At 37.8% G+C, this 26,693-nt stretch overlaps 1 protein-coding gene across 1 annotated transcript in view; it reads right to left on the bottom strand.

Moving 5' to 3' along the window:
- Positions 1-534: 534 nt before the first annotated feature.
- The window catches only part of KCTD8 (potassium channel tetramerization domain containing 8), a 92,121-nt gene continuing 65,962 nt past the window's right edge, over positions 535-26,693 (bottom strand). The window contains exon 2 of the mRNA XM_009101456.4: positions 535-1,823. Within this exon, the coding sequence (XP_009099704.2) occupies positions 1,363-1,823 (461 nt within the window). The 3' untranslated portion in view covers positions 535-1,362. The remainder of the gene's footprint in view (positions 1,824-26,693) is intronic.

The raw sequence follows: 26,693 nt of genomic DNA, 5'->3' as shown, positions 1-26,693 counted from the left end.
GTGAACTCCAGCAGTGCTTACCCATTTCAGCTGTGGCTGTCTGAACCACAGTCGTCTTCTTGGTGTTCCTGTAATGAGAAAGGAATTTATTTTCCCCTATCTGGGCTGAGATAACAGGTTTGCCACACAGAGCTGACTATTCACAGAAACTTTTCAGTTGTAAATGTAGCACACTCTGCTGTGGTATTCTAAATTTTCTATTTCTAAGCTGATTTTTGTGAACTTGTCAAATTGGAACTGCTTTCCGCTCTGCTAGTAAAACCACTCAGTTTTTTAGTTCATCCTCTTCTGCTTCCTAGCATAACTCTCTTTCTCTTAGGGTCTGTATGGCAGTTCCAATTAAACTGCACTACCTAAATATTTTTTCCCACTCTTGAAATATGTTTTTGTTTTGTTTTTTTTATTTCCAGCAGAGTAGTTACAAAAATACTGAACAAAAAAAGTAAAAACTTGCTTGTATCTATTTAAAAAGGAGAGGCAATAACAACAGCCAAGAAAATCTACCAGATGGTTCTTTTAATAAATACATTAAAGTCTCTTTTATTTTTCTCCATTTTTAGCGACTAACATAACAAAAACTTTCAGACCATCAAACCAGTTTTCACAATCTGCCATAAATTCGCATTTCACAGAAATAATCCTGACAAGCACTAAATAGATGAACGTTGTTGGTGCAATAATAAAACAATATAAGGCATATTTACACCATCCTTACATACAGAAAGAACACTGTACACACAAAAAAATCACAGATCCAGAACAAAGTAAATTCAATCCCTTAGACATTTTACGTTTATAGGCTTGGTATCAAACAAGTAATTCTCCAAGCAACAGACAACCTCTTGATCTTGTGTGATTTATTTGTAATATTGTGCTCATGCAAAATAGGTATTTGATTTATTGCATTAACATTGAGAGAATGTTGGGAATTAGTTCCAAAACCAGTTCAATTGAATTTTAAACCCTGTTTGTCTTCATCCTTAGTAAGTCTGAGTCATTTTTAATAGTGACATAAAATGAGGTGTTAACTGATGATTGAGATTTTTATTTGTTATGTTCCAAAATAACAATGAAGCTCAACAGACTGTGGTTTGAAAACCATCTTTCTTGACCATGCAATTTTTTTCTTTGCTATTATGAAGTGGTTTAGATGAGACACCTTTCGCATTTTTAAAGTTTCTATCTTTTTATATATATATATATTTAAAGAAAAACATGTACTATCCAACATCCACTGTTCACAGAAAGAAATAAGCAGCAGGAATAGCTCTGGTGGCAGAGTCGGCCAGGAGGAGGACATCAGTAAGAGGCAATGTAACAAACATCAAATGCCTCAGAGATACGTCAGGAAACAGTTGATTACTATAACCCATATTTCTGTAAGAGTTCAGACTGCCAGGGACGTTTGCGCTCTGGAAAGTAATCTGGAATGTGGATTTTTTTAAAATCTTGAATACATTTCCTCATTTCTTCCTCAACACTCAGCTTCTCACACACCTTCTTTTTGGAAAGGTTTGTTTCTCTGGACTTGCTAATGAGAGTTTGAAAGAGTTCACTGTTCCTGCGTTTGTCTGGCGCTGGCATCCACTGCACCGGAGCCTTCTTGGACGGACGATCCAGCGTCAGCGTGTTCGGCTGGTGGGCTGTGGATGGCTGAGTGCTGGTGGCATTTTCTTGAGGGGTGCTCGCTTCCGAGTGGCTGTCACAGCTTGAGGTGGACAACTCGTTACAGGAAGTCCCACTTTCACTGCCCTTGTCCAAAACTTTGTCGTGCTTCCTTTCTTCGTGGTCTTGTTTGGGGGAAACGGTTCGCTGGGGGGGTCCTAATAAAAAGCAGGAGAAAAGAAGCATTAAGCAAGCTCTGCTTTACACATAAAACTGATCAGATACCATTTAGAAAAACACGATTCAGAGTCTCAGCTGGCAAAAGTTGGTCTCATTTCCTTGTAGGCAACATAAACTATACCCAACTGGTAAACAAATTGAGGGTCTGGTCCTCAAAATTCTCACTCCTAAAAATGTTTACAGCAAGAATAACTTCACTGCTTGCCTCAGAATCCAGGTAACGAAGCGTGCACAATGCTCACAAATTAGCTGCGCTGGAAATTCTTGCACACAAGTTTAAATGCACTAGTTTGCTATTACGCTGCAAGAAGTTTATTGTGATAAATTAGATTTGGTTGCATAAGGAAAATACTACTGTACCATTTGCAAGCTCTTCACTTGAACAAAAATATTCCAAGGACTTCGATTTTAATTTTTTTTTTAAGCTCTTAATTCACTTTCCCTGAACAGTCTGCTGATACAGTGCTCTGCAGATGTCATGTCTGCAGAAGCCCTAGACAGAAAAAGGATTATTAAACCTAGGATAACACAGAGATCACTCACTGCTGACAGAGTCTTTAGGTTTGGGGTTTTTTTATCCTATAATGATCTCACTGCACTTCTTACTGTCAGTTGTTACCCAGACTTGGTGCAAGCTCAGAATTCAGCTGTACACCTCCTACTGCGCAGGTTGGCAGGGAAAATGAGGATTTGAAGTTATGGGTAAAGAGGCACTCTGCCATGGCAGGGGGAGCAGCCTACCAGCCTCTTGGCAGGCACTGCTCAGCAATTCACATGCATGAAAATCAGACCTAGGCTCTTATGCCCTCCACATATCATTTTTGTTTTGAAGTCTTATGCAGAATACGAATGTGAAAAATAAGTGGTAGCCACTAAATCTGTACAAGCATTTTCAGTTTTGAAGACTTATTTGAAAACTCCAGCTGTGAAGTGAAATGATGCTATGCTGACATCATACAAACGTCACAGTCCTAATTTGGGACACTATCTAAAGATGACAGAAATATCTATGGAGTTTAAGCAGTGTTGAAGTGGTCTAAAGGGAAAAATTTCCAAGTTGTTTAAGGATCTAAAAGAAAACAGAGTGGGGATTTAGTGGCAGTTGTGTGTTTGCTACACATCCTAAAAGCATCCAAACAGGTTGGGTATCTAAAAACTAGATTATGCATACAGTGTATCCAGATGCCACCAGCATCAGTTTACTGCCATTGCCAGCACCAAAACTCAGACTATGACAGTTCTGCCTTGGGTCACTGGAACAGAGTTACAAGATTTTTGATTCACTTAGCATTTTATTGCTCAGAATTACAAAAAAGAAATGCAATTACAATTACAAAAAATGCAGAAGCAATATGAACACCCCAGTGGTCTTTTTGACAGTGCAGTTTTGTGACTCAAAGGAACCTAAGAAGATTGCAGTATTTTATATGAGACTGAGAAAAACAAAACAAAGCAACACACAAAGGAAAAGGAAGATTAGCCTAACAATAGCAGCATTCAACAACCTGCTTTTCTTTTGTTTTATCCAGCATCCCAGGATGCTGTGTCCCATTTCTGTAGTCCATCTAGGGAAACCCATGAGTAATCAAGAGCCAAAGAGAGACAACAATCCTACAGGGCTTGTACTTACATTATGCAGAGTGAAAAACAAGCAATTTTCTACTTCATTATATTCAACCCAAATATTTAACACATGGCTGCAGTGATTTCCCTCCTCCTTCTGTTTCAGAGGTTTGATCACCTTCTTGAACAGATTTACATGCTTTCCTTCTATTGTTGTATCTGGCATTTCATTTCATACCTCAAACAATTATATGAATATGCTAAGTCGAGAGTCAGCTGGCATTATGGAACCACTCTGGCTTTTCAGCCTGCAATTATCAAAGTGAGTTGTTAATCAGACAGTGATTTCAGTATTGTTACTCTGATTTTCAGTAACATGATTAACATCAATATCTAATCTAGTTTACAATCTCTGCCTCTTCAAATATAACAACACACTCTATGACTAAGAAACTAAAGCTTTTTGTTTGCAGTACTCAGTACTTCAGATCTCTTTTCTGCCCATTTCTTTTCCTGCAACTTCATATATCAAGAAGTTATTTCTTGTTGGTTGCTTTGTTCTTAGTTCTTTATTGGTACTCCTTGCTTCTCATGGGCTAAACCCACAATGTGCTAAGGATCTACTTCAGAAAAGCACATTGAAATACACCTTCAAGTATATAAAAAGATCAACTTCCTGCTATAAGATTATTCAGGAGCATGACAATAGGCAGGTATTTAAATGCTTTTTTGGATCACAGCCCTGAGGTTCAGTATCTTACAGCATTGAGTTCCCTATGCTCCACTGAATCACCTAAATTCACAATGACTTGAATCAAAACACAAGTTTCTCCCACATCTCTCCTTTTAAAAATTAACAAATCCTCCCTCACAAAGAATTCTTTATATACCTATGCACTGCTTTCTCAGTAGTGTGTTATTAACAGAACAGTTCTGCTAGAGGGGAGGTTTTCCTCACAGTGTTTTCTGCCTGCTTGAACCCAATGGAAATTTAAAATATATACAGAAGGATCTACAAAAGATTTGTTGAATTTTCAATGCCAGGGATTACTGGATAAATTTAGCTATGTTTCTAATTCAAAGAACATCTAGATATTGCCCTTTCTGCTGCCATACTTTTCACTGTACCTGCTTGGCTATTCCAGGATAACACCAAAGACATTCAAGTAGTTCAGTCTACCTGAAACTACTTATTTTCCAAGAGTGCAGAATATTTCTTACAAACTCAGAGAAGGTATGTTTGCTCCACTGTGCACATAGAATCACAGGATCATTTAGGTTGGAAAATACTTTTAAGGTCATCAGATCTAACTCCTAATCTGACACTGCCAAGTCCGCATGTAACACTAAAAAAATCACTTGCAACCTGTCTCTCCTGCTCCTGCCTGTTCCAGGACCTTCACTAGCTGCTGGTTCCCCAACTTGGAGAGGCTGAAGTGAGTCACTGCATCTCAGTCCTCTCCAACTCATTCTACTCTGCAAAGACATGTCCTGTTGACCTCTCCACTGCCCAGTTCTCCAAACAGCTCCCAGGTAGCACTTCTCCTCCAGGCAGTTCCAGCAGACACTTTTTCCTTTAATGGTCCTATCTGGCTGCATCTCTCAGAGAAAGTTAGAAAGTGAGCTAGCCCTTTACCTGGGCTTACTCATCACCTCTGCCATGGTGGCCAACAACCAAGTAGCACACAGCCATTTGCTCACTATCCCACCAGCAGGAGCTGGGAGAGAATCAGAAAGGTAAAAGCCAGAGAACTCATGAGCTGAGATACAGCCAGTTCCATAGGGAAAGCAAAAGCTGTGCAGACCAGTGAAGCAAAACAAGGAATCAATTCCCTGCTTCCCACTGGCAGGCAGATGTTCAGCCACCCCCAGGAAAGCTGGGCTCCATCACGTGTAATGGTCACTTGGGAAGACAAATGCCATAGTTTCCAATGCCCACCCACTTCCTCTTTCTTCCCCCCACTTTATACAGTGAGCATGGTCTCACATGGTCTGGGATATCCCTTTGGTCAGCTTTGGTCACCTGTCCTGGCTGTGTCTCCTCCCAGCCTCCCACACACCCCCAGTTCCCTCACCAGTGTGGCAGTATGAAAAGCACAAAAGGCCTTGGCTCCGTGTAAGCCCTGCTCAGCAATAACAAAAACATCTCTAGGTCATCAACCTGTGTTCAGCACAAATCCAAAACACAGTTCAAGCCACTGAGAGGAAAATTAACTCTTCCCTAGCCAAAACCAGCACAGGGGGCTACAGGGGGCTACTCCAAAGTCTAACAGACTTGAAAGAATATCTCAAAGACATTTCTGTGATCAGGAAGGCATATTACATTTACTTTGACTGTATTTACTCCTCATCTCTGTTGCTCCCTGTGCAGATTGTAGCCAACATTTCCTGAGAACCAACTAATAAAAGAATCACTCTCAATCGCTAGAAAACATGCATAGACAATTATCGAGAAACTTATAAACTTAATTCTCTGGAGTGAAAACCTGCTTCTATCAGTTATGACAACCAAAACAGAAGAAATTCTCTCAGACTTCTTGGTCAAACAGTAACTGAACAATAGAGCTCCAGTCAGAGAAAGAACAGGCCAAAAACCACAGCAAATCATCCAGTGGCCAAAAACCATTGGTTGAAAATTGTAAGCATGTATTTACATAAATTGTTGCAGATATTCATAAAGTGCAGTCTGAATAACTATTTTAACCAGATTTTTTTAGCTCTACCTCCTGCATCAGAGAAAAATACCACACTGGAAACATTAAAAGCGTAAAATAATGATATTCTGCTTGTCTATATTTTAGTTTTTGTATACACTTATTTTCTTAAATATTTGTACAGCAATCTTAACACAAATAAAATCATATTCAAGCACTGTTGCCACAGAAGGACTTTGCCAAGAGATGAGCACAGGATGGAGTGACAGGATGGAGCTGACTCCATCCCTGGTGGAGGAAGATCTGGTTAGCACATCCTGGGTAATGCATCCAGGCAAGAATTCCCACTGGGGCAAACTGCGCAAAGAAGCAACTTCTCATGTGCATATCACATGTGTGCATCAAAGATGACCCCCAGTTATGGGACAGATGGTATCTCTGACCACCAATAACCACTGAACTCCCCTGCCAAATACACCTCCCTGGATACCTGGAGCTTGGACAGTAAGAGAAGCCACCATGGTGGGCAGCTGAGATAAGATAAAGGTGGTACTCCTGCCCAGGGGTTACCTCAGACTGAGGGGCAGGCTGACAAGGCTTGGGGAGAAGGATGTATCACCAACACTGGGCAAAGAGAATGCACAATTTGCAGGCCACAGGGCAAGCCAACTCAGCAATTACATCGAGGTCAGCTCCGACAGGGTAAAAGTTCTGGCAGGGATAGATTGTGACTGCCAACTGTGATGGCCCACCACGCCAAAAGGAGAGAAAGACTGAGCATGGGAATAATTACTAGAAGTGAGGAAATAATGTAACCAATAGAATAACAGAACTGTGAAGACAGTAAAAAGTTTTTAACCACCTTGGGACTCTCACCACCAAGAAGTCCAGGATAAAGAATGGCCAACAGGATGATGCTGGATTTATGGGTGGTGACTATCTTCTGCTTGATCTCTCTCTCTCTTCTGCCACCCCCTCCCCACTATTTATTTCTATCTCTCTACCTCCCATTTACTGCTAGATAAAATCTGTGTTATTGACTATGGCATATGGCATCTCTCACTGGATCTTAACATGCTTGTAGCTCAGAAAGTCAACCACATCCTGGCTGCATCCAAAGCAGCAGGGGCAGCAGGGCCAGGGAGGGAACTGTGCCCCCCTGCTCTGCTGAGACCCCACCTGCAGTGCTATGGCCATCTCTGGGGCCCCAGCACAGCAAGAACATGGACCTACAGGGGCAAGAACATGGACCTACAGGGGCAAGTCCAGAGGGGTGATCAGAGGGATGAAGAACCTCTCCCAGGGAGTCAGGCTGAGAGAGTTAGGGTTGTTAAAGGTCTCTGGGGAGACCTTCAGCAGCCTTCCAGTCCCTAAGGGACTACAAGATAGATGAGGAGAGGCTTTCTAGCACGGCCTGCTGCAACTTGACAAGGAATGATGATTTTAAACTAAAGAGGGTAAATTTAGACTAGATATAACAAAGAAGTTTTTGCAGTGAGGGTGATGAGGCACTGGAACAGGTTGCCCAGAGAGATGGTTGATGCCCCATCCCTGGAAACATTGAAGGTCAGGCTGGATGGGACTCTGAGCAATTCAGTGTAGTTGAAGATGTCCAACCTTCATTGCAGGGTGGGGTTGGACTAGATGGCCTTTAAAGGCCCCTTTCAACCCAAATAATTATCTAGGATTCTCCTTTTTTTGGTCAAATACCTGGTTGCCTGTATGCACAGTGTCAGATGCATGAATTAATTTCCTCACTCAGCTGCTTTATTCCTACAATGTCTCAAAGAGAATTTTGTTTATAATTCAGTTTATTTTTACTGCAAAATGTAAAAAAGTTGTGAACATAAGCACAGACTGCTGCAGTTAGCTATTTTAGTAAGTACTGTGTTGAAATGAATAATGGAAAATCTTAGCTCTGGAGTACAATAGTTATAGCTGGATGCAAGACATGCAGATGAGCTGAAGCTTATATAAAAATGGTGATTTGGGAAAAAACCATAACCAATACTTTATATGTGTTCAATATACACCACTTCAATCAAGAATGATGAAATCTGCTGAAAACATGCTATCTTTTTTACTGTTGTTTCAGAAAATATGCATAAAAGAAGTGAACTGATTTGAGTTTTATGAATTCCCTTGCTAGCACTATAAAATAAAGCCCGTTTGTTAATTTAAGTAAAAACCTAAATTAAAAAATCAAACCAACAACCCCAAAATCTTGAGTCTTTCTCTGATGTAATTTTAGAAAAAAAAGTTCTTGAGGATCATTTTATCATCATACTTTCCTGATTCTTCCAATGTACTTAAAAACCCAAACTCAGCTCTACTTGATACAGTCTATGAATTATTTAAATCATCCAATTAACTAAATCAGTTAATTTGAAATGACAGCCATAAACAAAACTAACTCCTGCATAAGCAATAAATGTTTTGTAAATACATTACATCTATTGAGAATTTCAAAAAAATCTTTAAGAACATTTTTTCTTTCAAGAATATCTTCAAAAAATTGCAGCAAAATTTTTATCAAAATTATGATGTAAAATCCTGAAACAGCAAATAAATTTCATGTTTCTAGTAGATTTAATAAAAAATTAAAATAGGAGGGCAACAGGGTTTTAAACTGACATCATATTTGATGGTTAAGGAACATAATAGCAATGAGAACAAAAGTTAATTTTATTTGTATCTGCAGAAGAAATCGTGTCTAATTCAACAATACTATTTGCAGCTTGATTCATAATTTTTGCAGTATGTGAGCTGTACATGACTTTGCCTAAAATGCATTTTTTTCCACATTGTTTCACATAATGAAAAATCCTTATTTTTAGAGGCTACACAGGACCTTTAGTCGGGAACACAAATATGTTAAACTCCTGAATTAATTTCTCCTCCACCTCCTCTCTCAAAATTACCTTACAGACAGAGTGAATGTGAGACAAAACCTATTGTGTTTTGTAATTTAATCTTTAGAATCTAAACAAAATTAACAACAATTAATATACAATTACATAAAAGAATACTCATCTAATTTCACATTGATGACTTATTCATCTAGTATATCTAGGGTTTTTATTACCTTTCACCAGGACTGGAAGCATTACACTAAACTGAAAGCTCAGAGAGAAGTCACCTGTGAAATCAGATGACAAATTATTGCTACTGTGGGAACACTTTCATTACTGTAAGTTTGAGTACTTAATATCACACTTCAATGGTAAATGATTACCTTTTATGTCTAATTTCACTTTATTTATAAAAAAGATTACTTTTAAGAGCTCTGAAAGGCTAGCTCTAAACCCCTGACATTTTCAGTGGCATATTAATAGTATTTCCAGTTTTAGAAGAAAATCCTCTTCTAAAGAGCTCAGCTCAACACATGAATTCACTTTGAGACCTGCACAGGACTTTGCTGGACTCTTACCACTAGATCAGTAGGTTAAAACTGTACCTTTATGGCTGGCAAATTTACAGGGTGTTTCCTGACTACTGCACTCAGTCCTATTTTTTTTTTTTAAATCAAAAATCAAAGCTAAATCCACTCCTTGGACCTAGCAGTAAGAGTTTATGTGGGTTTAACTCCATTCAGTTTATCAGGAAAACTTCACTACTAAGTTTAGTTATCACAAGTTACATCTCACTCACTTCTGGGGGACAAGGGATGAGGGGAGAAGGCCATGTCCCATTGAATGTCTATTTTAAGGCAGGCCTACACATGAATTACGTGGTGTGCAGTCCTCAGCTGTCCCTCTGGCCATGGATGAACTTCATCCATTATGAACATACCAAACAAACAACACTAATAACTGAATATATATTGTGAGAAATACCTAAGTGCTCTTGATGAGCTCTGCTCTAGACAGCTTGCACTTATGGGAAAAATTGAAGAGCTCAGCATAGAAATTTCCATGGAATAAAACTCTGTAGGAGTCCTTATGCTGTGTGGCATCAAATTGCTTCAAGTAAAAAAGCATTCAGTTTCCCAACTGGGTTCCCCCCAGTACAAAATTCCAAACCACTTCTTGAATTAAAGGCTTGATCCAAAGAATGCTTAGTATATAATAGCAAAGTATTGTTGAGAAAGGAGGATTGAAATTTACCCTTTCCTATTTTCTTCCTCCTTTGAGATGAGTGAGGCATTGCTATGCATAGCCAAATGCTCACCCTCTCACATTTTTTGACCCAACTGGGTCTTGGCAACAGTCAATGAAAAGTAGAATTTCTTCAAAAAACTTGAAAATAATGTCCCTTTAATTTTCAATTACTTCAGGGTAAAATATTCGTTTTGAAGAAGTAAGTTAACTTCCCTCAGGCATAAGGGAGAATTAGTATCTGTGGGGCTTTGACTTATTACTGTGCTAAGTTCTGAACTCTTGGGTAAAAGTCCAGTGCTTCTGACATATCAGCATCAGCACTTTGAGCAGTACCTGAATTTTATGTGATTTAAGACAGCCAAGCATGTTGGCCTGCAAATGAGACTGCCACAGAGAGGCTTGTGAATCTCAGCAGGGCTTCTCTGACATGAAGAATAGCACTTAGGTTACTCCTACTTAATCAAAAGAGTTTTGTAAACATGCCCTATGTTCTGGCAAAACTTCAAATTCATATCTGCAGGGCATGTGAATTGCTTTGGCTTCACTAATAAGATGATTCTGAGCTGTGAGTCCAAAACTGCAAAAATTTTAAAGAAATTTTTAGACATAACTGTTGATCCCATTTAAAGACAACATACTCTGTGACCTGAAGTAAAAAAATATTTATTAAAAAAAAAAAAGCCTGTTCATTCTACTGTGAATGGAAAAAGACCCTATCAGAAAACCAATTTAATGGAGAAAATAAGGTGAAAAAATACTGTTGCTTCTTGAAGAAAAAAAAAAAGAATGATTTGTATAAATTTTCTGTACTTTGCTCAGAAAGCATATTTTTATTGGCCTCCCTAGACAATTCATCTTTAGATGCAATGATGCAAAATTACTGCAGATAGAACTTCAGTCCAAATGTTTGAGCAAAAACATCTGAATATTATGTTCTAAAGAAAACTTCACCACAGACTTATTTATCAATTTTGATAGAATATAGAACCCATAATAATTAACTAAAGTAATTATGAGAAAATTACAAAGAAATCATGATGATTATAAGAGATGAAGGCAAAATATACTCCTTGATTACTTGGAACTGCTTTATGACATTCAGAATTTAATAGGACATGCAAATTATCCCACAATATTTTCTGTTCTCTACAAGCCCATGATGCATCTCACATGCTTTGATTTCAACATAGAATTTTAAAGTGTGAACTGTACACTGAAGACTTCTTGGTAATATTTCAGAGCACTAAGATTTTTAGGAGTGTTTTTTTTCTATTTCATGGGTATTTCAATAGGAAGAATATGTCTGTGATTGCAGTCTTGATGAAGCCTCTTATTTAAATCTCCTTACCTGCCATGGAAAGATAAAAAGACACTGTGTAGTGACAGCATCTGTACTGGGCATAGCTCCCACAGGGGAAATTACCCTTTAATAGTGTTAAGCTTGATGGTGTGTGAATAGTTATGTGGTACTTGAAGTGAATGAACCAATTCATCTTTCAGATTAGGGCCACATGCCTGTAAGTGATAAGTGCTTTGTCTCAAAAGAAAAAAAAAAGAACACAACAACATAAAAATATTTTACTGTCACATTTACTACCACCTGATGTTAAACTAACTTCTAGAAAGGGTGCAACAGAATGAGTGAAATAAATCAATGAGGAAAATTTCTTTGCTTCTTTCCAGTCAAGCTGTATTTTAAATATTATCATTATTCATGACATAGAATGACTAATTAATATATAGAGAGGGAACTATTTTTGTTATTGGAATGACAGAAAAATAAATAATAAATCCTCTTTGCCCAGCTTGATTTCATGAGATATTTCACCTGAATCTTGTTTTGAACAAATAACCAACCCACATTCCTCCATTTGTTACTTTTCCAGCTCGGTTTTGTGCTAGCCCAAACCGTACTTAAATAGGAGAGAGATGGAAATTCTGACATAGGCAATTTGTTGCATTCCAGTAAAACCAATGAAGAGACCACAGTTTTTTATTAAATACATTCATCTGAAAATTCTGAAGTCATCCTGCAGTGTCTTTTCTAGGCAGATAAGCTAAAGATGACAGGGAAGACCACTGGTTTTCATATCCAACTGCAAACAGAGTCCAATATTGAAGAGGGTATTTTTATTTGTGACGTTACAGATGCCTATGGCATTATTGCACTGCTGGACATACAAGAAGAAAATGAAAAGTTTGGAATAGGAAGTTTGGAATAGATAAGACAAGCTGAATCTGTAGCAAAAGATTCAAAGTCAGGAAACCACCAATGCTGCCAATATCCACCCACCAAGTATTATGTGTGCCAGATTTAGCCATTTCTGGATTATATCACTAGGTCAATATTTTGCAGCCAAAGATGTCAAACCTCCTGTTTACCCTTGAAGAAAGCACTGTTTGCACAATCCTCTGCAAAATCCTAGAAGCAAAATTAAAAAGTCCATCCCAGCTGAAGGAATATTGTAAAGTCACCTGCCAATTTCCTAGCAGGCAACACAAACTTCCAGAGTCAACCAGATGGTTCACATTTTCCACCTTATGGGTAAATCATCACAATCTTCAGTGATGGTCATGTGCTATATCACTCTCCATTAATAGCAGAGCAATGGCAATAAAATACAAATATTATAAGAGCAATAGCAATAAAATACAAATGTTATACTAGCAGCAGCATGGCTGAGTGATTTGGATATTTTAGAATGAAAGTAATTTGATATAAAATAAAAGTATTTGACATGTAGAATGGTTGATTTTTTTTCTCTCTCCACCTCTAAAAATATTTTCCCCTTGCCCAAAATCTGAAAATGTAGGTACTTACAATAATTTTGATGCTTGAAGGAGAATCTCAGAAATGAAGGCATTAATATACATGACAAATGAGTACAGCTTTTGTAAAAAGCATGCTTCTTTCATAACTTTACTTGTTACAGTGAATAGGCCCAATTGCTTTATTTCAGTAACATCTTGGCAACATCTGCCAGATGTGCTTCTCATTCATTTCCAAACTGTAGTTAGCTAATGTTCAGCTCTGATCTTGCATGTTTTTGACTCATTATTTTTGGCTGGTTTTCACTTAAGAACTAAGATACTTGTTCTGACCATGAGCAGTGCTTATTAGTTACCTTTTAGTATTTTCCCTAAAAGAAATAGCTAATCAATATTAAATGCCACCAAATTAGAAACTTGGCCTTTGAAAGTCAGTAAGACTTATCTAGTGATACTCTCAATACACCACAAAAAGGAGTTAGGGGAATGATCAAAGGCAGGATATTGGATCATGTTGCTCTTGTAAATTCCCTTAAGACTTTGGTGCTTCTTTCCTTAACTAGTCCTGGGAGTAAGTTTACTTTGTTAATGCTGATCACTGGGAGAGTTCCATGACACAGACCCCTTTTCCAGCTTCTACTTTAGCCCTTGTAGCTAAAAGCAGAGGTACCTTCTTTTTCTTTCAACACCTAGGATACTGGACAGTTCCCCAGAATCTCAGTGGCAAGAATGCTCAGTGTTTTTAAGCTGCTCTTTCTAAACCATTTTCTTCACCTCAGATGCAGGCTTGAGTTACAAAACGGAAAAAAAAAAAAAAGATTAAAAGCTGACATCATACTTCAAAAGCTCTAAAAGGGCAGAAGTGACAAAAAGAAAGACAATCACTCCACATTACAGAAACATGTCCCAAATGCATCTCCCTCCCATGACTCACAGGACAAACTGTAATTGACTGCTTAACCTGTGGGCTTAGATTCTCAGTTTTATTTCCTATTCTATTTGGTATCCTCAGACAACATTCAGAGAAAGTAGCTGTTGAGCTGGGGAGGGATACTGACTTCTATATCCCTGTTTATCCCTGACATAGGCCTCCATTCCCTGGGGGCCCCTCTGAGGCTGCCCACTATTATCATTCCCCTCTCTCACCTTCCCCTTTCTTCTAAGAACATATTTATCTGCTGATCAATCAGGCATTTCAGTCTGTAGTCAGCCACATTACTGGCTGCTGCATTCTGCTTTGTAAATATTAATATTGGTTGGGCATCTGCTCAAGTGTGAAATAGTCTTTTAGCCACCAGGTCTGTGTTTGGCAAAGCCCTTATCAGACTCCTAAGCAATGTGAAGCTGAATCTCTTTCCACTCAGATAAGCAACACTCTTCTTTGAGCCACTCACATTTCTTTTTTCCTAAATTCATTTTAAATTCTCAGCTGTCAGATGTGGCTCCCTATGTGGCCCTATAAATGTTTGTGCCAGAACAACAGGCACTGGAGGGAGGATGGGAAGGACTGCACCTCTCAGTGATGGCTTACAGCAATTTGAAACATGCATGAAGCAATTACTTGCCTTCTTCTGACACACACACACACATTAAATATATCAACTTTACAATGCCCCCAACAAATACAGTTTACTTTCAATAAAAGTATGCATGAAATGCAAAAAATGCCATCTCAAATAAGGTCTACCAGTCAGAAATATATTTCAGTGGAACTTCAGGGATTCAGTCACATCCAAAATCACTGCTTCTCTTAGAGGCTGCACCATGAGTTAAAGCAGAGGGAGACTGACCAACTCAAGGTTTCAGAAATATTTGCTTTGACAGTTACTTTGTAGGAAAGTTTATTCATAACTTATTGGCACAAACTCTCCTCTCTGGGGATGGTCAGCGAGCAAGCAAAAAAAAAAAACAATAAAAAAGACAGGATCAGCCATCATGTCTGTAGCTTGTTTCCTCATTCAATTTCAGATACTACACTAGCAGTTTTCCTTGATAATTTTTATTTCTGTTTTTCTGAGAATCATCTCACATAACTTTCCTGTGCCAATTACACTGTCAGTTGCTTTAAAAAAATAGGAAATCTTCATTTCTTCCTTCCAGCTCTTTCAATTTTCTTTTATGTCTTTCCTTCTGGCATGCAAAATAAATTAATGTGACTTCAGAGAATGTGTATAAGACATGACAATAGGAAGTTGTCAAAATACCATGCACTGGCTTTAGCATTGAAAAAGTCATGTTTTAAAGAACTATTTCAGACTTCAGCCACCTTGGTGGCTGAAACAGAATGATAAAAGGCAATAAGCAAGTGCAAAACAATGGGAAATGCAGACTCAGTAACGTTTGGTTACCAAGAACTAGCAGTGAATATATGAACTGGGCAAAAACCCACAGTGAATTAATTACCCTTAGGATTGAAGAATTAAGACCAAAGCAATTCAGAATATACTCAAGATCATATTTTTATAGTTTATTCCTTGCTGGTCCCTGGGGTAACAGAAAGTTCTCAACCTGCAAGAAGTCTGTGAAAAGACCAGAAATGTTTGCTGAAAGCTTTCCTTAAGTAACAGTGCTGGTCATCAGTGAGGTCCTTCTCACTTCAGTGTATGCAGCATGAAGCATATTTGAGACATTTCAACTACAGCAGTGCCATTCACCTATTTTATCATTCAGGTCTGGTACATGAAAAACTATAAAGTAACACAAAATGATACATGTGGAGCATTCCATCCTAAAACAGGGAAACACAGTGATAACAACTCACTATTTTAGATCCAGATTTCGAGATCACCCTAATGGAATAACTCAAAGCATTTGTTTAAAGCTGCAGAAAATATGAATATACATGCAGAAAACAAAAATATTTATATGATATATTTTAAGTAAAAAAAAAAAATTACTCAATATGTAAGGGATAATGAATTCACTTTGCACAGAACACCTCATTTTTCCTGTGCAAAAAGAAAAATAGTTTGTAAATCAGTTGTATGTTAAACTGTTATATATGCATATGAACAAAGTATTATGACTATATAACAAAAGCCCACAAACAGATAAAAAAACCTAGAGGCTGAAATCATTAAATGAATTCTTCTTGGGAAGCAGTGAAACAACACAGCCAAGCAAACTGAAATGTCTTTGTGATGACAGTAGAGGTGGCACTTCTTTCCTGTCACCATCCAGAGGTGGCAGAAAAAGACCAGTGTATGTGCCTGAGGACTGGGAGGGGAGAGCACTGGAACTCCAGGGACTCCGATTTCCAGGTGCAACTGTACAGTGATATATCAGGGCAAGGGACATCTGTGCCCTGCTCATTTTTATTATTTCCCAGAAAGGAACCCAAGATATAAATACTCCTCTCTTGCTAGATTCACTGGCCTCAGTCTTCCTGTAGTGGAATATTTTGCTTCCCACATACTTTTTTTCCCTCTATTTTGATTCCCTTATAAGCTAAAACAATTTAACCAAGCTTTACCAATGGTAGTGTATCTTTCCTATTCAGCTGTACATTGAGCTTTCAAATGCAAGGTAGTTACCCTGAACAAATTGGTTTTCTTGCTTGCTTTTCAATGACAATATTAAAGTCAGGGTTCTTCTGTCTCACTTCCCAAGTTTCTCCACCTGTAAAATATAAGTCATCCCTTCTGTAAAAAGCTTCAAGTCCTGCTGCTGAAAATATTAAATAACAAATGATATTGATAATTTATTAGATTAAATTGTGCTGGTTTCTTACAAAATAAATTCCAAATTTATTTTGGGGTTATAGATTAAAGTACAGCTGGACTAAGAGAAATTAAAATCCATCCCATAACTAGGTACCAGTTTTATCTCATGTGACTGTAGAAGATGTCCCTCTTTTATATTCTTACTACTCTTTCTGGTCTGCTAATGTGTGTGGTATGTCACTCAACTATTGTGTATTGACAAATTTAGGAGAGGAAAGGAACTCAAAATCCTTAGTAGAAAACATTAATGGAGGACCAGGGATTACCAACTGGGTTCTCCAGGATGCTTCTGATTGACTTTGTCTGATTTTCACTCTACAGTTTATTAAATTCTCCCTCCAATTTTTTTTTTAAATAGACTTAAAAAGTGTAAACAAATGTTGATAAAATAAGAAAAATATGCTTGTATAGAGTCCTACATTCTTCTCACATGATACTGTAACTGCACATTTCAGATCTAGCTTTTGTGTCATGCTTAGTGTGCACAAGGGGCAGAGCTTTAGAGCTGCTGTATTCCAGGCAAAGTCACAGATGGCAGATTTGTGCTGGCATGGACTTTTAGTGACAGAAGAACAACTTTGATGGATCCTTTTATATCCCTACACTCAAGCTTCAGGGATCCACAAGTGGGAATAGTGTCTGCACTGTGGTGCTGTTCCATTGCTCCAGCTGGGTGTGGTTTTGCTGACTATAAAGATATGAATAAAGAGGCACAATCTTGGCTATAAATTCTATTTCTTTAGTGAAAGACTTTACACTGGATTTTGTGAACCAGTTATGAAGTACTATCTGAGACAAATACCACCAACTGTTCCTTCTATTAGAACAAAGACCATTCTTCACAGAAAACTTAATACCTTTTTGACTGTACTTTTCAACCTAATGTCAATGATATCATTTATATTTTACACTCCTCAGTAGATGTTCATAATAAGAAAACAGAAAACACAGGGTTTTTTAAATTATCTAATCATTGTTGAGATACTGCATTTTTTAAAATATATTAGGGTCTAGAGGATAATTGTTTCTTCTCTTTCTCAGGGTGGGTTTTGACTTCTGTCTTTTGTTTTAAGATATGTTCTTTCTCTCCAGCAAGTGAAATGCTTGTATGTTTTTAAAAATAATGTAAAATAAATGGGGAAATCCATGTAAGCTAAGAAAAAGAAAATCAAAATTTTTTATAGCTTTCAACACTTTTGGAAATGACCTGTTTTTCTTCTTAAAACTACCTTTCTTTTTCTAGGAAAAAAATATTTAAATCAATGTACTTAAAATACTTTAACTATTGATGAAACATTTTTCACTGAAAAAATATTACAGTGTTGTTTTGTGAACACAACTAGTGCTTTAAATATATTTTCCACATCTTATATCACTTTGCAGCAGTGTGTGACACAACTGAAACAATAATTCCACAGATTCCTTTTATGATATTTGTCTGAAGCTCTTTAAATGTCTTTATATGAAAGAATAGAAGGCAGAAAGGGACAAAAAATTGGAGTAATTTTACTGTGTCTGATAAGGTAGTTAGATTAAGGGTATCTCTGGATTATGCAGCATCTATGGTTAATACAGATGCAGTACTAGAAGCACAGATACAGAAATACATTTTTTTAAAATAGCAAAATATTATATAATATATCCTTATAACAAAAAATTACACTTTTTTCTTCAGCAGGTAGAGGCAGCCAATATTTCACAATCATCACCTCCTTTTCTTCCTACTGCTACTGTTGCCCTCAATAATGAGATTTCAGTTCTGCTGTTCATATGGTTACATTTCTTATAGCATGGCTGGGATTCTGAACGCAGTTACACTGCTGTGAATCCAACTTCACACCAGCAGGGCTGATGAAGGTGCCCTGGTCTCCATCATGCTCACACATAAGAGGACAAGTCAGGTTCTGTTGTCTCTTTTGTTCCTGCACATTAACCTGAATATGTGCAAGACAGACATACTCCTACATTCAGCAATGCCACAGCTGGACCTGGAGGTTCTCAGCTCCCTTTTAGCATCTGCTAAAACCTCTTGGTTTCCAAAAATTGGAAATGTTTTCATGGTCATCATCAAAAAATTCTGTTAGGTTTATGTTCTGTACTGGAACTATTGTGTATGCCTTGCAGATTATTTTTTATGTTTCTTTATTTAGATATGTTTTTTTAAACATAGCTGTTAGAAAAGGATTCATCATTTTTAGATGATGAATTATTTTCTGCTTTGTGGAACAACCTCAGGAGGCAGTCCAGCCACAGAAATATGGGCAGCTAAAAGCCTGGAAACAGGGAAACTCTGCTAGAAATTGCAAGTGTTTCCAAGTGATAGCTGAGTTGAGGTTCTTAGGATGACATGCTGCACTCAGCTATCTAAGTTCAACCACATATGCCTAAATCTTCTCTTCTTGATGTGGATTTCAGCTTTACCTTAGCTGAAATACAGCTTAGAGATATTTGCCACTCTCCTGTCATGTAAGCAATGAAAAATTTCAAGTTTTATCCTCCTCATGTTTCTTTGATAAAGACTTTACTAAGCACATCAAGCATTTCAGTTTAACGATAAAGTACAAGCAAAAGCTTACAGCTGGGAAGGGAATTTACAGTGGGTAAAAGAGGTTTGGAAATGGTATATGCAGTACCTGATCAGAGACAAAGCCAACAAAAACAGCACTGGATGAAATCCACACAAAAATCCTTCTTCAACCAGTACATTAGTGTCCACCAGAGTGTGCCACGCTCCTGCTCAGCCCTGCCTGCCACTGCAGGTTCCTCATGTCACTGGGGGTGCCTGTCCAACGCTGCTTGGATGAACATCCATGCAGGACAATGGGCACCTGCTTCCTGCAAAGAGGTCCACTGCAGGGCTGACCACGAGGGTGCTGGGGCCAGACATCCTGCTCCTGTTTGACACACGGCTCAGTGTGTCAGGACAGCGTCACCCACGGCAAGAGCCCTCGGGGAAGGGATGGGAGGTAACACTCTCCAGGGAGAAGCATCCATGCTGACCTTGAGGACAGGCTGCAAACCTGCTTCCCACTCCCTTCTGCTCAGGGACCCAAGCTAGACAACCATGTCAGTTAGGCTTATTGTTTTTACTTGAGTGTTTTTTCAGAAACAAATGAAACTCTTGCTCGTATCGAGGGACACCCTGAGAATTTATTCTCAATTTATAGCGAAGCAAGTACTGTCTGATGTGCATGACTTCAAACGAAAGCAACAGTGATAGTCATGAATGGCAGTCTGCAGCATTAAACTTGCCCCCTCTGTGAGCAGCATGTCTTTTCAGGATTAACAATTTATGAAGTTAATGCACATGTAGGTATGCAGCTGTCCTTTTCTATTTTTAATAACCAAAAAGAAAATGTCACCAAGTAAAGGAGAAAAATGCTGTTTCTCAGTTGGGACTGTAGAGAAAACAGTGGCAGAGTTATTCTCTGTTCTGTACAATGGTACAAACCAATTTTATCATGGAGCTTAAAAATACCAGATAGACCAAAAAATTTAAACTCTCTTTATTTTGCTTTTATGTTATTATTGAAGCGTTCTTTGAAAGAACTTATTTTAACTTAGATTATAAGAAGATTTATACTCCATGTGTAGCTTTGTATAAACAAGCATTAAAAAACCTACTTGAGATATTTCACTATTCAATTGCATTTTCTTTCTGTTTTCACATAATCTCTTACTTTTCTGGGCATTTATGTATGAAGAATCCATAAGAGCTTTGCAAAACTGCATACATGAAGGAAAAACTTTCAGTGTTTAAATGCAGTAGTCCTTTGAGGAGATTTATATGTAAACATGTATTTTTCTGCTTGCCACCAGTTTCTTGGACTTTGGTAATGGCTGTGTTATAAATACTTTGATAGAAATAGAATCTGCAGCTGCAAGAAAAGATGAATTTTTAGCAATAAATATTTTGCTAGAATATCAGTACAATTTCTCACTCATTTGAAAAGTATTGTGAAACTTGAGCAGCAATGATCTGCAAAAAGCCAGACAAGAAGAGGACTTATATAGCAATACAAAGGTGGCCACCAACTTGACTACATGGGAGGTGAAGATGAAAATTTAATTGTTGAACTAGAGAAAAGTGGGTTCCTTTGTTCAGAATCATACTTGAGATGAGTCTCATTTAATATCTGTAGTAAAGACCTTCACAAAGAAGCATGCTGCAGAAATGTGGTGACACAAAGTTGTAAGATATTACAGAGGAAAAATCACACTGAAAATGAGGTGATGCTGAAGATCTAAATAATAGAAACAGGATGAAAAGGAATGGTACAAAAATGCATCTTGGAAATTATCAACAAGAATTTCTTCTTTAAGCATCTGAGTGGAAAGAAAAGGAGAGCAAAGAATTGGCTGTGCTAATTGATCATAGTTCCCCTGAACAAAGTAATACAGTCATTAAAGAAGAAGTTGTATGCAATTCCAGAACATAACAAGTGAGGAATACCCAGAAGGAAAAACTGTACTGCTCTGCAAGGTACAGGTAAGACCTGACCCAAAATACTGTGTTTAATTATGGCTTCTCACACTTATGAAAGACAATTCCAATTAAAGAAATTGCTTCTAGCTTTTTTCCTCTTTTTTTTTATTATATATTTTTTATTTGAAAGCCCAAAAGAAGAAAAAGCAATGAAAACAGAAACTACAGTGTTGGTAGAAAAATAGGTTTATTTTGACCAATTGTGAGTTCAGAAGCTTTCTAAAAAGCCAGAAAAACACGGTTTTGCAGTTTGATAAGTTTAAACACATGTGGTTGCTTGAGATAGTACAAATTCAGTAAATTGAGAATTGCCTTCCAGCCACATCTATGATGAGATTCCCCAAATTAGCTACAGCTTTGGGTTGGATCTGTATAGATAATTTTCTTATAGGAACTTTTCAAAATCTTTTGATAAATTAAGGTAAAAGAGAAGAACAAAATCAAAACCAGGTTTTCCTTAAATTGCTTGTGTTGTGGGACAACAGATTTTCTTTCTGGGAGTTGCACTCTTAGCAGCTTTGCAGCTCAAATCCACTCAGTACACCAGTGAGGGCACCAGGAAGAATTAATCTTTCCTCCCTTTGCCCAGCCTACATTGCCTACAGTGAAATGCACCAGCTTACAGAGAAATGAATGCAACCTGCTTTCTGTCATGACTCACAATGAAGCTGGTCAGTTATACAAACCCCAAAATTTTATAATTCCTGCATTCTGCCCAGAAAAACAAACAAAAAACCCCTAGGGAGCAGGTCTTTCCAGGAATGTGCTCTACAGCTGGAAGCAGCACATGCATTGTACACATGGTGCTACAAACATGGTGATTAATAGCCAAGCTCTCAGCAGAGCAGGTGGAATCAAGACAGTGTGCCATCCTGACAAGGCAGGGCTGCAAAATATTTTGGATGCAGATGAGAATAATAATCCAAACCAAAAAAATATTGCACAGACTTCATACTGGTAGGAGACAGGATGAGACTGTGTTAGAAGTTCTGCTAGATTCAAACAACTTTTATCATCTATTTAAAACTATATATGCTGCTCTTGATCTTTTGGAAACTGTCTTAACAACTCTGTTTAGGTGTAATGATAGCAGACCCACCTTTTAGTGAAACCCTGTCATCATAACTGGAGAGTATGTACCCAACATGCTGTTGATTTCATAAGACTTCATCACTTCCTTGGCTGTCAGTCTCAGCAATTGCAGTGTTATGTTCCTTCCTCCCACACTGTAATTTCTTTAGCACAGGGCAGGCAGTGGAGCATGATGTTTGTGCTGCTATCTCCACTGCTGTTGCTACTTCATCAAATGCATCTGTGATACAAGTTGCTCAACCATTATGAGAATAATAATGTATTATGAAGCAGGCTACTTATTATGCTAGAATTATTCAGTAACGGTATTTTTAATGAATATTTAATTTCCATCATCACTACAATTTGCAGAGAGCTGCCTATAAGTCTCAAACAAAAACAAATAATTGTAATCCAGAGTCATTAGTGCTACAGTTATGAAGTCAATTCATATACATATGAAAACCTTTATTGTTTCAGAAAGGTAAGTCTTTTGGGGTTATGTTAATAACCTGCTTCCTGAGCTTGTCTGCATTAAGGATCAATTACTGTGCTTAGGAAAAATAGTATGCTGTGTTTACTTTTGGGACAACATGTAACATACTTTTCTCCTTTGAAGGTCTCAGCAGCAACTGAATAGAATATTCACTGCCACCAGACCTTAAATATCTGTCCACTGAAGAAGTACCTTTAAGGTTTTGTCCATATTCCTCTTGAAAATCATGCATTTATATTTATACCTGTGCTATGGCTCCAGGAGGGAAACTTAAGACTTAAAATCCCTCTGGAAGCCAAAGCAATATACCTTTTTGTAATATATTTATAAGACAGATACCTGGCATACACCAACACTAGTGGTCATTAGGAGGAGCAGAATTCAAGGGACACATATAAGCAGCAAGGGCAGACACCACCTGATAGCTTTTGCTGAAGGGGGACAAACAATCTAAAGTTTAAACTCTCTGCTGTTCTCTTTGCATCTCTGGAAGAGGTTATTGCTCCCTGAAACAGTAAAGAAAATAATGTGCTGGCAGCTCTGGTGCCTCAATTCACAGCCTGATAACCAAATCTATTAATAAAACAACATTTCAGCAGAGCATTCATAGATACTACCTTTGTTTGGTTCTGACATTGTAGATCAGAGATGTTCCTTTTATCACTGAGATACCACGTATTTCTATTGTAAAGAAAAGTGCAGCCTTTTAATTTATTTTTTAGAAGCTGTTTTGCTCAATAATTCTGTAGTTCGTAGATAGTGTTCTTGGTGATCAGGTCTCCCGATATGCAGCAAATACTCCACCCATAACAAAATATATTTAATATGATGACTTTATATTCTATTATTTAATCATTAATACTTACTGAAAATTAAGAGAAAATGTAGATAGGTACAGCCCCTAATTAATTAGCATCACAGTGTGTGCAGAAAACACAACATAAATGTAACATATCATATACTATGGAAAGCTATAGTGCAGATTACCTATTATGACTTCTATTGGGACACTAGATATAGTACACACGATGGTGCCCAGGTAAAGTAGTTTTCATTGATTTCACTGATATCAGTGCTGTTATAACTGTTGAAAATATCCATTTGGACTTATTTTTATTTTTCAAAATTTATGTAGCCCAGTCCCCCACTCACTACTCCACACAGAGTCAATTTTCTTCAGCCTACAATCTAAATTAATGGAATACAGTGAAATCTTTGAATTGTGGCATAAGGCTAAACTGTGTAAAGAAAACTTCTGCAGAAAAATACATATTATTAAATAAAAGAAAACTCATGGAAAACTCTACTGGTCAAGGATTGGCCAGATGCTGTAATTTTTGGCAGTGTCCCCTGAACAACGATATACAATGCTAACAAGCTCTTTTTAAGTGTTCAGGCACAGCTTTAAAGAGAGTGTGGGTCAGGGTCTGTTCTCACAAGATCAGTTGCACATGGCCACAGTGGTTTTGGGTCAAGAGAGGTTTAGTGTATAACTGGGGATCTTTTGTTTCAGAAACAACTTGGGTTTTTTTAAGTTGGTGCAAAGAACACAGTACAGATGGCCAAAATTGACCTAGCACTTGCTTCTGCTTAGCTTTCTTCTATTCCTTTGCTGACAAACCTAAGAAGTAGTTCATGAGGGATCACAACCATACAGCCTAACTGGTGTTGGACAAGCATTTCTGCCTGTATCTGCTTTGTTGCTGTTCTCCACTAGTGACCAGCTGGAGAGACAGAGAGCTAGCAGGCATTACATAACCCTACAGTAGCTCTGACACTGAGTTAAGCTTTCCACAAGAGCCCCCCGTGCCTTCAGTGGTGCAGTGTGCTGCAGAGTCACTCTTCTGAAGTCTAAAGATACCTGCTGGTACAAGACACTTGGGACAAGAAGTGAGGGAACAGTTATTTCTCCGGCAGCGTCTCCAAATGCAACATGTGTGCTTTCCAGTTTAGCAAGACATTACAGGTGAAATCATTAGGAGTCACTTGTTGCAAAATGGTTTGGAAAAAAGAAAACAATTCTAGCTTGAAATCAGATTTGCATACAGGAACCTAATTTATCAAACTGTGGGATGTATTTTGGAAAGAGAGAGCATACACGTGAAGAAAAGGAGACGCAAATTTAAGATGATTATGCCTTGCAATTACACACATCTTTACGCCCTGTACTGATCTCCTGACATGAAGACCTTCTATTTTCCAAAGAAAACACCTCAATACCTTAATTGAAAACAAATATTTTGAAAAATAGGGGAAGAAGCATTTCCTAATCCTGCAAAGTACAGTGATATAAAGCCAGCTAAGAACACAATAAGATAAGGAATATGGACTAATTGGTGATAAAATGTCAGTATTCTAATAGATGTATGCCTGCAGTCCATTAGATTTCATTAGGCTCTCTCAGCAAGCAATAAGTCATGTAAAAGATGAATTGAGAAAGAAGCCAACTGACTGCTGGGAAACACTCATAGGCTGGTGTACCACAGCTAATCTTCAGAGTAAATTAAGAACTAGCCCATACATGTTAAACAGAGAATTTGAAAAAAAAAAAAAGACCAATGTCTAATATTAGTACAGGATTAAGAGATTACACAAAGGCACTGCTGATCTACTCAGGTTTTAATTATGATATCACTTATTGATATAATTAAAAAGTATTAAGAAAGGCTCAAATGAAAGGAAGCACTAGATTGGAAAGGTGGGCTGGTTACGCACAGCCCCATCCTGAAAACCAGTAACAAACACTGTGCAGCACATGGACACTGCAGCTCCAGCCTGTGTTCAGCAGGGCTCCAGGAGCTGCCCCTCTGCACTCCATCCAATGGATTAAAACATACAGTTTACAGGGAGTGCATGGAAAATGAAACACAAATGAACTGGTGGTCACATCTGCAGGATCAGGGCAGAACCTGCTGGCTGGGCACAAAAAACCAAGCAGGAAAAGAGAAGATGACAATGGGAAAATAAAAGCTGTAGTTCTTACAGCACTGAAGAGTGAAAATGCAACATAATTTAAAGCATCTGTTGGAATAAAAACTATGGTTTTTTTGCTGAGATCAGTGATGGGATTTTATTTTTTTCATGGCTCTTCTCAGTTCTTCATTAAAAAGATGTCTGAAAAAGCATGTGACATTTTAAAAAACTTTAAAAACACCCGAAATACAGAGCACATGAAGCAAAAGAAGGGGAGGTTTTGGGTTAATTTTTGGTGGAGGCCAAGGCACAATAGAAATAAGATGATACAAGGAAACATATTTTTAGATTTGCTCAGAAAGTAACAACTAATTTTTAAAATCTTAAAATTGTTTTCTTTTGTTTTTACAGCCTAATCACAATAGATGTCAATTCTACTTATTTAAAATTGATCAGATGAAACTTGGCTAGAACAGACACAAAGTGCTTTTTCCCACAGGACAGACCTTCTCTTGTCATGTGTAAAAAGCAACAAATAGTCTTCTTTTACTCAAAAGTGATGTATGACAGTCTGCATTATGCCTTTAGACAGGCATTTAGTTGCATATTACAAATAGAATGGAATTCATGAGAGCAGAAGGTTGAAGACCAAGTTTCTATGATTTTTAACTCCCAGGAAAGAATTCAGTATTTTTTTAAACTTCTGCTTCTAATCTGCCCTTGTAAGATTTTATAGAGTAAAGGAAGAGAGAGGGGAAAAGTTCTCCAAGTGTTTGCATATTTAACCATTATTTTGCATGTGCCATTTAAAGCTGTATATTATTACTCTATGAAATTAGCTCAGTGGTAGGTAGGTAGGTAGCCAGGAGCAGGGATTTATTCTCTTCACTTGGGTACAAAACCCTGGCTTTCCCCGTGCTACTTTTCAGTTTGAGATCATCCAAGCTCCTGACAGCTAACACATTACATCAAGAATTGTCCATGGCATATTTTCAGAGCTGCACCTGAGCACCAGGGCAGCACTAACACACATCAAGTGCATCTCTTCTGGCATCAGACAAGCTTCATCAGCCC

Source organism: Serinus canaria, chromosome 4, assembly GCF_022539315.1.
Source record: "Serinus canaria isolate serCan28SL12 chromosome 4, serCan2020, whole genome shotgun sequence".
NCBI lineage: Eukaryota > Metazoa > Chordata > Aves > Passeriformes > Fringillidae > Serinus > Serinus canaria.
Note: the sequence above shows the minus strand (reverse complement) of the source record. Positions and strands in the feature narration are given on the sequence as shown.